At 34.0% G+C, this 12,781-nt stretch overlaps 1 protein-coding gene across 1 annotated transcript in view; it reads left to right on the top strand.

Annotated features, from left to right (window-relative positions):
* The window catches only part of SEMA3A (semaphorin 3A), a 202,822-nt gene that overhangs the window by 115,566 nt on the left and 74,475 nt on the right, over positions 1-12,781 (top strand). The window contains exon 6 of the mRNA XM_029918820.1: positions 5,604-5,762. Coding sequence (XP_029774680.1) covers positions 5,604-5,762 — 159 coding nt within the window. The remainder of the gene's footprint in view (positions 1-5,603; positions 5,763-12,781) is intronic.

Raw genomic sequence — 12,781 nt, 5'->3', positions numbered from 1 at the left:
CCCGAAGTAAGCAGTTTGAACCAATAATAAGCTTTAAAACTAGATGACAGCTTAAAAATTAGTTTATGAAATTTATCAAAGTTTAGTATAACTTCTTTTCAAAATGCCATAGGTTTTTAAGCCGATGACCACAAAAAATATGGATTCTCTCCTGAGCCATGCATAGCTAGCTACTAAATTAAGTCTCCAAATCCTATAACATGTCCTAAGTTTTCAAATGCCCTTATTAAAGTTAATTTTTCAAATCTCCTTTAATTAAAATCGTTTTGTCAATAAGAAATAGTTCCAGTATTTATTTTGAAGCATTTCTTATTTCATCTACCTGTAAGTATTTTAATGACTTTGTTTAATATTTTAATTAAAAATAGCAGTTTCTCCCCTGCTCAGAATAAATGCCAGGTGTGGCTGCAAAAATAAAATCTTGTATTCTCCCCACTAATTAAGTGTCATTTCACATTTCCATGACAAAAAAGGAATAGTCAATTTGAAAGCAGTTTGAGTTCCTCCTTGACGTCTTCCCCAGGCATTGTAGTGCTAATAATTTAGAAATAACCCATCACTAAATCATATTATTGAAATCTGTGGCAAGGGTCTAGGACTTTTAGTTATGGTCTGTTTCCCCATGCTAGAATTCTGCCTTGCCTCAGGAAAGAATGTAATTTGACATAAGAATATGCTTTCACTTGGTATTAGATCAAATGAGGTACTCCCTAAGTTAATTAACTATAATTGAAAATATTATTTGAACCTCTGAGCCTCAGTGTCTTTATATGTAAAGTGGCATGGACACTCTAATTCCACGAGTTTGTTGTGAGAATTAAATAAGACAATTTAATAGCATATCACATTTGAGCACTTACATATTTTTGGAAATTATGAAGAAGTGGAAACCAAGAAAAAAGGTAACAGTCATTGCTGTAAAGGAGTCTGAGAGACAGATTTGATACCTTATAAATTTTACATTTTAGATTTTGTGCCACATGCACATATTAACTACTTAAAAATATTAGTTTTATTTTTTAATGTTTTTATTTACTTTTGAGAGAGAGAGACAGCGTGACCAGGGGAGGGTCAGAGAGAGAGGGAGACACAGAATTTGAAGACAGGCTCCAGGCTCTGAGCTAGCTGTCAGCACAGAAAATGACACGGGGCTCGAACCCACAAACCGTGAGATCATGACCTGAGCTGAAGTCAGATGCTTAACCCACTGAGCCACCCAGGTGCTCCTAAAAATGTTAGTTTTAAAAGGATGATAAAAGTAACAAAGCCAGTACATTATACTTATTCACACAGAGAAGATACTCAATAAATATAAAAATGTAAAATTATTCCCACACCTTTCCACTCTCAAGAAACGGATTGCATCTGTGTGTGTGTGTGTGCGCGTGCACACGTGTGTGTGTCTATGTCTGTGTATCTGTGTAAGAGAAAGAGACATACATTTATTTTTCCTCTGTTTTTAATTACTGTGCTACTCTGTGAGTGGAATTTACTTAAGGTGTTAACAACATAATGGCTTGTCTTTAGGTTTGTTTGATTTTTTTGCTCAACATCCATGTCAGCGTTACACCTGTGTTAGTAATGCTGCAGTTTCATCAGGAAATGTTTTTCTCATCGTCTACTTCTCACCACACCCTTCTTAGGAATTGTCATTCAATACATTAACTGATCTAAGCCACCTTTTTACTTCATATTGAGCTGTGAACATAAAGTCCAGAGTGCATATGAACTTTTTGTTTCCACCACATGCTTCTCAGGTAACCTCTGCCATGGTGGAAATGCAATTCAATAAACTTTTGTTCATCTCAGTAGAGAATGCTTTCCTTAGAGACAGTTAAGAAAGCTTATAGTTGAGAAGGAACGTAGTGTACTCAAATAGCAATTTTCATAGTTGACAATTTTTAGATTATTAGTTACATCTGTCAGTACTAGTATTTCTTAATCTAACGTATTATTTTTGAGACATCGGACTTGCTATATGAAGTTTTTTTGTAGAGACTAAAAACTAATTGACAGAGTATCTGTAACCACTTTGATATATATAACAATTCCTTATGTATATTATTGTACCAGCAATTTAATAAAATTGGGTAAATGTCATATTTTCTTTCACTACTAGCTTAGTATATATGGAAAACAATGTATCTTGACCATAATGCTATTTGAATCATTGTAGGTTAACATTTACCTATATACTACTTCAGATTTTCAAGAAGACTTATATTAAGAGTCAGAAAACTAGAAAATTAGCACTCTGCACAAGATCAACATATAATTTGATAACTTCATAAATGACCTAGAAACTACAAAGGAAGTTTGGCAAGTTGACTTTTTGTGTTAAACATGTTTTTTAAAAAATAAGCCAACTGAGGTATAGTAAATTTCTTACACTCAATTTTCATTACATCATTTTATAGAGCCACAAAATGTACTAAATCTTTAATCCATAGTGGAAATGCACAAGTATATTAAATAAAATATATTCTAAGTTGATTATTACTTATTTGCTTATGAAAATGCACTTATACATTTGGGCCAGATAATAAATATGTAACACAATTTCTATGGAGCATTTGTCCCTGTTAAGAATCAGCATCTCAGCAGAAATTCTGAATTAAGGCCTGATATAAAAAACAGTTACTGATATTGGGGTGCCTGGGTGGCTCAGTCAGTTAAGCATCTGACTCTTGATAATGGCTCAGGTCATGATCCCAAGGTCATGGGTTCAAGTCCTGTGTTGGACTCCGTGGGAAATGATTTTTGCTTTCTATAAGAAAAGTGTAAGTTATAAAACAAGTACATAAATTAGTGAGAGAAACAAATACCTCTATATATCTAACACTTTTGGTGGTGTTTTGTAATTTCAGCTCCTGTGAATGAAGTTTACACATAATAGCAACCATAATTATGGAATTAACTCATACTGTAACAAGCCAAAAAAAAGGAAAAAAAAGAAAAAAAATGAGGGAAAGGGATTAAATCTTCTAATTTCCAGTTACATAGTAAAATAAGTTACAGAGACATTAAAAAAGAATAATTAATGACATTTTTTACTCTTCCATTTTTGATTAAACCTTCTTTTGGATATGTTTTGTCTGACTACACTCTGGTGATTCTCTTTCACCTTTTATGATTTTTATCACCTAGCACGTGTTTGAGAGGGCAGTGAGGTTCAACTAATAATTTAATACTTTTGACTTTCAAGGTAAAGAGAACACAAGGCATCCTATGACTGCTGTTGCAACATGAATATATTTGAAATTAACATCAATATTTTAGGCAGCTATTGTACCACATTTTTAAGTAATACTTTCTTATTCACACAGATCAAGAAAAATAATTTACCTGAAATTTAAAAATCTGTTACATCACTTATTTGTAAAAAGAAAAATTAGTAACCCTAATGAAAGTATTATAATGATTAAGTATAAGTTAAAATTAAGGAGACAATAAGCACTTAGCATAGGCACAGCTCTTTCAGAGAACTCTTGCTTAGGAAAGGTTTATTTTGGGGGCACACAGGTGACTCAGTCAGTTAATCATCCAACTCTTGATTTCAGCTCAGGGATCGAGCTCCATGTCAGGCTCTGTCCTAACAGCATGGAGCCTACTTGGGAGTCTCTTTTTCTGTCTCTCTCTCCCCCACCCTCTTTGTCTCTCTCAAAATAAATAAGTAAACTTAAAAAAGAAAACTTTATTTTTTTACCTTGTGGGCAGGTAAAATATTATTGCAACTATTACGGTGAGAAGAGGTCAGATTTGAACTTGATATTTAATTAAGTGAAGAGAACACAAGATGCTTTTAAATCCCAAAAATACCATATTATGACATTTTAGGATGTCATATAAGTTCCATTCATTTGAATATATTGTCAAATCATCATTTTTATCTGTTTTGATTTACAACAATCCAAAATAAATGATCACTATCCTCAAAGTCTGTAAGATAAGGTATCTTTTTATTACTATTTCCAGCTATAACCTGGAATTATCCACCGATTGTTCTGCTTTACTCTTCATAGTCTTGGACATCGTTCAAAAGTTGGTGCATCAAGACACTTCAGAGAACCATAGGCTCTACCAAAGGAGCTGAATTGAGTCAGACCACTGAGAATGTCTATTTTCATTATAAAGCCTTCATATATAAGTGAGAATTGAGAGTGTGACCAAAGAATATCACATGAGAAATCAGATTCATAATATTTTCCCAAAGGCATTTATAATTGAAGATATACAGAAAGTTACTGCTTTATCTATTAAATATTCAATATAAATATGAAATTCAATGTAAATTTAAGAATCCTTTGGAAATAATAGTATTATACGAATGTTTAAGTTATAATTTATGCCTATTTTATTTTCTGATTATTTTTCAAGTCACTGAATTCAGAAACATGAACTTATCTGAATGATCAACATGATAATATTGAGTTTTTTGGAAATTTTACTTAAAGACAATTTCATATTTTTTTGTTTTTCATTTTGTTGATAGTTCCTTATAAGTAGGCAATAATGTATTTCCTGGATGAAAAAATATGAGGTATTTTGTGTTTAAAGGAAAGAAAATGTAATTTGTACAACTTTCAGCTTATTAAAAGCTGGTACAGTTTAGTGCAAGAGGCTTGGGATTAAACAGGCCTAAGTTTGAACTTTTACCCTTACTCCACTAGTCACCAGCTGAGCAACCTTGGGTTTCTGGAACTGTTAAGTAGGGATACCATTTACATCATATGGTTGTTGACAGAACTAAATAAGATAATTTGAGTGTCAAGCCAGTGCCTTACTGCCCAGCAAACACAGAATGGCATTCAGTAAATATTAACTTCTTTTTCTCCTCCCTTTTTTCTTTTCCTTTTTCTTTTAACCTTGTGATAATGATTCCTCCATTATTAAACTCTAACCTAGAGTTAATTTAAGTAAAAATGAGTAAAAAACACAGTAGAACCTTGAACTGTGGAGATTATGAACTATATTTGTCAAAATTTTCTCCTCCTCAGACACATTTCTTTTATATCTGAAACTACATGATGGACTTGTTTTTAGACTATGTGATAACTTTTACTAAGAACATTTCTCCTACCTCCTACCTCAAAAGTTAAAATGCAAAGAAAAACTTTTGATGAGGAAAATACCTGTTTTTTCTAATGTATTCCAAAATCTTACTAATTCAAGTACCACTAAAAAGGAAACATATTGAAAATTTAATTTCCATTAAAATAAAAACCATAAAAGATTTTACAGTGATATCTTAACTGAATAAATAAGGATATTAGAACTACAGTAGCTTTACCTTTAAAAATGTGATGAATATACTATGTATTTTGCACTTTGTCTCACATCATTAACAGAAAAGAATAAATGTTAGGTCTCAGTACTGTCCACTGAATCATAGTTTAGTCATTTATTTGAAGTTAGCACTTACAGAGTAGATACTTAATCAGTGAGTGATCACATAGCAAAATACTCTTTTCAACAAAGACAAAGGATAAAAATGAGTAACTACATAATGATGCAGATAGCATATCTGTGTTCTTTCGAGCAGGGTCGTAACATGAAACTTATCTTCTGTTTGATTTGTTTTGTTTTTCTTTCCTTAATTGAAGTAAAGTATGTGTATGTGGTTTTATTCTGTCACAACACAGATGGAGAATTATATTCTGGGACTGCAGCTGATTTTATGGGGCGAGATTTTGCTATCTTCAGAACTCTTGGACACCACCACCCAATCCGAACGGAGCAGCATGATTCCAGGTGGCTCAACGGTAGGTGGTGTGTGCAAAAACACAAGCATGTTACGTTACACAGGTACCTGGAGTAGTCAGTAGAGAGCTTGCCTTGTACAGTACCAGTGGTGTGACCTGAGATCCTGTATACCATTGAACTTGTGGTGATTTCATGACTGTGGGTGTGAGAAAATAGGAGAAAAAGAGCAAAACAAGATTAAAAATTGAGGAAAATCTTTGCTTTGTGCCAAAATTGAAGTTTCTCAGCAGTTAACTCTGGAAAGAAATAGATCTGGGCTGGCCCTGCGGAAGGGAGGCAATGGAAAAAGATAAGAGGACTTACCAGTCTTGTCTTACATGGGCAGCACAACACATAATCATTGTGTAGTATATTTTTCCTCCACATCTCTCATGTTGTCCTGAGAGCATCGTGTTATTGAACAATTAAAAAATTATAATGCTAATACCATTACATTGAAAATGTTTTCAAAATTTCAAAGGACTTTTATATTGTTTCATTTTATTCTCTTTTCATCTTCCTGAAATCCTCTCTCAGGTTAAGAAATTAAGTCTAACATTTTATTTAAGATCCTGTCTAATCCAGTAGTAGAATTTTTGGAGCAGGAACTTCAGGCACTGGCTTCATTTTGATCAAGTAGATCCTTTTTGTACTCTCTTTCTATTATATAAATTTAGGATATATAAATTTAGGATAGGAGAAAATGTGCAAACATATATGCCTAAAAGAAGTAAATACAATTTTCCTGGTTTTACTGCCTCATTAATAAGGACAGAGCTCCTAAGTTCTCAGTAAGATGCTTGGATATCTGATTCTGCAAATTTCTACCACACTTGTTTTTCCTGCCCTTCCCAGAACGCAAAATTCCATTTATCACCTCTCTCATTCATTGGTTTGTTAGAGAAAAATCACAGTTCTGCTCATGAGCTTAACTGAAGCTTTCAGAGACCCTGAGTTATATGTGATAATCTTTGTCCTGAGGTATCTCATATTTTAAAGTAATTACTGAAAAAATAAAACACACCTCCCATTACCTCAGTGAGCATCTCTGCCCTCCTGCAACAACATTTCTGATCATTCTATTATTTTTTATGTGCTAATGTGAATGGTGTGCCTCTTGCATGTTTGACCACTCTGCCTTTCCACTTAATTGTTTTGATATTTTTTCATAACTTTACCCAATGTCCATTTCTTTTGCTGTCTTTATCTCGCCATCCCAGCTTTCCTCCCCTGACCTGAAGACTTGCTTGTCTCTTCTATCCAAACCCTTCCGTTAATCACGGTGTGACATAAAGTCCCTATACATCTAAATCCATTTAGGGAAGTTTATGCTGCCTTTAGCCAACTTTAAACCTGAGTTTGGGTGATGAAACTGCTTCTCTAAAAGTGACTGATAACTTTCTATACTCCTTTTTTTTTTTTTAAATCAATCTCTCCATTTGGACAGTATCTCTTGCAGTATTTCTTACTGTTAAGTAGCCCTTTTTCTTTAAAGAGTCACTTCTCTTAGCTTCCCTTGTTTCCTGCTCTCCCCAAGTTCCTAGTAAGTTTGACATCACTTCCCCATTGTTTGTTCTTTTCAATGCAGATGATGCCTCAGATTGTTCATAATTGAACGTTCATAATTGAGTGCAAACACTGTGGTATTCAAAAGGGTTTGGACATATAATCAAATATTCACCCTGGGGTGGGGGTACAGGAAAATAGTGGTGGCCATATGAGAAATTAGTGGCGTCACCAAGGAACAGAAAAGAGATCACCATAAGATTATCTGTGTAAAACTATAAAAGAACCAAACTCTAAAATCTCAGGAAGCAATTTTGAAATATCCACTGTCAATTATTAAGCCTGGCCTTTGTATGGAGGCAGAATTAGTCGGGGGAAAATCTCTTTCAACATTGCTATCTGCTCTGTTCTCAAACTGACATAGTTATGTAGGAGGGAAAAATGTTTGTTTTTTTATTCAGCAAGGAGACTTTGATCTCCTAAGAACTCTAAAGGGCGTACAGGCTTTCACTGTCCATGCGAAAGAAAATCCAAGAAGATGGAATAACATAAAGGAGACTACAGTATCCATTTCATTTTTATGGCCTTAGAGGAAAAAAGTCATCAAGTTAAAGCTGCTTTTGTGTTGCACACTTACATGTTGACAGCTGAGTCTGAAGAATTTACACTGTGGGAAAGAAGTCATTGTCCACAGCTCTGTACTTCATCTTGCAAATGTGTAGTTCATTTGAGAATTCGGTTATCAGTCTCTCAGCACTAAACGTGAGAACTGATTTTACCAAATTAGCACAAAGGTTACACTTGACAGGGTGCAGAAACCAGAACTGCTGCAAGATGGAGGCTGCAGACACATTTGAGATAGAACCAAGGCTTGTGAATCACAAGCCTTGTGAAATTAAATGCCATTCCAGAATAAAATTGGAAACATAATGTTTACATATTCATGCATAAAATAAATGAATTTGAGGCATCAGCGTAGACTACACAATCATTTGTGCTGCCAGAAGTAATAAATACTTGCAAGGTACTTTTTGGAAGGTCTTTGAGGCTATTAAAATTAATTTTGGCACAGGATTTACTTTTCTTTTCTCAGATCAATCCAGACCTACTCGATTATTTCGGACGCACCAGTTGGCCTATTTTAGGTGACTTTTAATTTTCATTCCTGCTAAAGAAAAATAATAAACAAAAATAGTTGCCTAGAGTTAGATCTTAAAATATCTTGTAACTTTTCATGGAATTCCACTATTTTGATAATAACTAATATTTTCCTTTTTACTATAGTTCAATCAAGGTTTAGATATAGTTTCCTTTTAATAGGAACAGTTAGGAATGAGTAACAATTTTTGATGAAGAAACATGAGAGAAGGAATCTATTGATTTTTTATAACTGTGTTTTAAAAATATTTTTTAATTAATCCTAAGTTTAGGTAACTAGATGCTAGAACAACTTTTGATTTCAGAAAATGTACTGGTTTGAGTTTGACTTGATGTGCCTAAATTCACTGGGTTTTTCCTTCTACATTATAAATTCTCTTCATCTTATATCATTTTAGCTTCATTTAAATTTCACTTCCAATTTCAGATTACTAAGAGTGTGGAAATTAGGTACAGTTGTTCTCTATATATTCATAGAAAGGAAACCAAGTTTATGGTGCTGTTAGAGTCATGATTTCTTAACCATTTGGTATGTAAAGACTACCACCTACTTCTTACACATATTAACCATTCTTTAGAGCAGATGATTACTAACGCACATTTATTTTTCTTTTTGATGGACACTGTTTCCCAATATTGTTTATGTCTTGGACCGATGGTGAGATGCAGTATGGGGTGGGGGAAAGACTATAGTCTTCACAGTGAGCTTCACCTTGACTTTACTTTTAATGATATTATAATGCTACTTACCTCTTACAGGTAAAAACTGATAACATGATAATGTGTAAAAAGTACTAAGTAAACAATTGGCATATAGTAAGCACTTAATAAATGCAGCTTTTCTCTGTATTCTTTACCCGACTTCCAGTGGGTGGAGCATGCTTAGGACGCTTCGTCAGACCCATTCTGTGAGTGATTATATTTGAGTCAGGGGGAAAGGGCATCCTTGAGAGAGCCAAGACCCAGTGAACGCAAACAGACCTAATTACAGTGCCCCGAGTGTGAGGCCTTCCCACTCATTTCAGGAAGACCTGTTTTCTTTTAGTGGAATTTCCTAAAAGGATTGTGCCTGTGGATAGACCAACCCACTTGCTTTTTTCTGTAATTGAAATGGTATGCAAGTCATCATTCCACTTCCTTTCACTTGTAACACTCCTACCAGGATGGTCTGCCCTTATTGGAGTCAGCATAGCTTCCTCTGCGGTCATGTACTAGGATTTTTCATGTTCTCTAAAGATTCAAATTTCTCCACAAGACATTTTTGTGAAAATAAACCAAAATATGTGACCGCAAATAAACTATGAGAGCACAAATTAATATTACATAGTACTAGTTACCTAATCTCAAATCACTCGTACAACTCTTTCGATGCTCTGTTTTAATTCTACCGTCTTCAAAGGCATAAGCTGTCAAAGTATCCAATTGGATTTTTTTAATAATAAAATGAATTCTCTAGTTCTGCATAATGTCAGACTTCTTAACAATGCCATTCTGAATTGTTTCTCTGGCTTATGTAAGTCAGTATTATTTTGCTGACCTTGGAGGAAAAAGCCCTCTGGATGCCTTATTTTATGGTTATATGGGCAGATGAGTATCATAGAAGTTGAGTGACCATTCAGTTAAAACAACAGCAGCAACCACAATGTCCTCTTGGCTTTCATAGCCTATAAAAAAGCAAATGCCATATGCCCTTTTTTTTAACATTTGAATTACATCTCTTATGACTTATATTCTGTATTCATTAAACATTCTGAGGTCTCAATGTAAAGAATCACAAATAAAAATTATAAAAATTTTGGTTATTTTTGATGAAATGATGCTGAAGCATAGATACCTAATATTTCAAAACAGTCTGTACCTAAACGCAACATAGTAGTCGTCTTAGGTTTTGTCTCCTTAATCTGTTACCCAGGAAAATTTTAATCCTGATAAAAAAGCATACCCCCCAGAAGTATAATCTGTTTAAAAAATAAATACACAGCATGAAATTGTTCTACTCTCTAAATGATGATTAATTTAGTAAACTCACTAAATATGCTTTTTTATTATCATAAAGAGCAAAAAGCTACCAAATATAACTTTATCTGGTCTCCTTTTCTGAGGACCCATTTCTCTGTCACATTTTGTGTAAAGAACATAGTCACAACTTGCCAGTAGGGCATATCAGACACACATTTTGAACCACTTATTTCAGAATTTATCATTAAATGATGAGAGTAGAAAAGTAACATTTCAAGGAATCATTACATTTATTTAAGGGAATCCCACTTTTTAAATTAAAATCAATGAAAATGTAGAAAAATGAGACAGTATCTTGGAAAATTCTTTAAATTGAAGCCGGCTCCCTTTTTCTTCTTGGTTTTTAACATTATTTATTCTCTCTACTCTTACCATCAGTTTAATGAATACAGAGCCTGTCTATACCAATTTCCTCTTCTAGACTCACTACATTCAGAGCTCAGTGGGCTTCAATGGGGATTTACTGCTGACTGGGTAATCTGGGTTCATGTGTGCAGTGACATCAAGCAAGAGATTTACCCAAAGAAGTGGATGCCATGACAATGCGTGTAACCATGGTGTGACTGGCCTCTCTGACACGGCTCTCAAAAGCTTTCCCTCTGTGAAAACAGAAGCCTGTTTGCAAATTAATTAGTTTCTGGCGGCAGCTTGATTGTTGACCCAGAGTTTGTAGAGTGGAAAAACAATCAGATTAGTGTGCTCAGGGTAAAAGACCAGTGTGCAGTTGCGTGTGGCTTGCTCAACTATTGAAACCATGAATGGACTGAAACAAATTCTTTACTGAGAAGCCTAGGCAGAGGTTAAGTGTGATGAGCCTAGAGCTCCCCAACAGCAGGGGCTGGGGAATTAAAGGACTAGCCAGATAAAGCTGAATGACAGCAAGTGATGCCATTGAATTTTAATGGCATGGATAGTTTTGGGGGAAAAAAGAAACACAAAATACTTGTTACCTTCTAATCACTCTGAGTAGAAAGAGTAAGTTACTATATTATTAGATGTAAGCTTGACACAAATACTTCCACAGTGGTGGATTCCAGGAGCTTTCATACTGTAAGTTTTTAATTATAATGTCTCAAAAAATATCAAACTGGTAAAAAGCTATAAAGTAACTGTCTTTTTATTTATATACTCTATCTCATGAAGTGTCATCTTCCCATGCCCAATAAAATTAATCCTGAATTAAGGAGTAATGTTGACTCCTGAGAATAAGTACTACTCTGTTTATTTTTATAAATACCAAGTCACAGAAACATACCAAGAAAGGAAGTCCTCAAGCTTAGGACAAAAAGAAATTCTGCATGCAGTTTTTGGTAATTAAAATTTGTTTTAATCAATAAATTATTATTTACACTTAATTTTGTAGATTACCTAACACAGTAAGCCTTATATACTTTTCCTTTTTAGATACCATTGTCAGATGGCTCTCTAATAAGAGCTCCGATGGGTATCACAATACTTTCCCATTCGAAATCATTTATGTCTCTTAGTTTACTAGTGAACTGAATCAAGATTTTGCTGCCTGTCAAGTCCTTTATCTTCTCATTTTAAATGACTTTTCCAGTATTAAATATTAACAAACCCAAATCAAATAGAGTTGGTTTTCCTCAAATTTACTCTTTTTCATTTAACCATACCATCTATTGATTGATTTTAATCTTTCCAGCTTTGAATCTCAAGAGCACATAGGTGTTCACTTGAATTTATCTTGGGAACTATGACTTTGCCTTACACTCTAGGAAATACTGAGTAAGAAACTGTTGAATGAATCTGCTTTGCAGGCTCTGGAGTTGAATTGACTGTGTTTGTATCCCAGGCACCACACCTGTATGAAATTGGAGGCAATTTACTTATTTCATCACCCAGTTATGATTTGTAAAACAGGGTTAATATTAATATACCATTGTGCCGAGAATGCGTGAGAGTCCACATAGGTTAATAAGAATAGTATCTGATAATACAGTAAATGCTCACGACAGCTGCAGGTGCTTCTGCTGTCATTTGCACACAGGCTCCCAGCATAGCACCTACTGCACATTTAGCAGATTAATTCAGTGAACCTGTCTGAAGGTTATGTTTGCCTGTTTTTAAACTGTTCTCAGGCTACTTTGTTTTGGTTGATTATTGTCATGGGGCACTTAGTACATCAAGAATATATAAAATACTTAGCTTTAGTATTAAAATTGCAAATAAAATTTTAATCAAATTAAGCTTTATGAAATTAGCAGAAGAAATAATGAAATGATGAACCAAGTTTTTCCAAGTGTTAACTTAGCTCTAGAAAGTATAGTATTCATCACTTATGAAATCATTAGGTTAATTCTTCACTAACAATTTTTCCCATATTTATTAAGAAGAC

Source organism: Suricata suricatta, chromosome 2, assembly GCF_006229205.1.
Source record: "Suricata suricatta isolate VVHF042 chromosome 2, meerkat_22Aug2017_6uvM2_HiC, whole genome shotgun sequence".
Taxonomy (NCBI): Eukaryota; Metazoa; Chordata; class Mammalia; order Carnivora; family Herpestidae; genus Suricata; species Suricata suricatta.
This window is presented reverse-complemented; position numbering and strand designations above follow the sequence as displayed.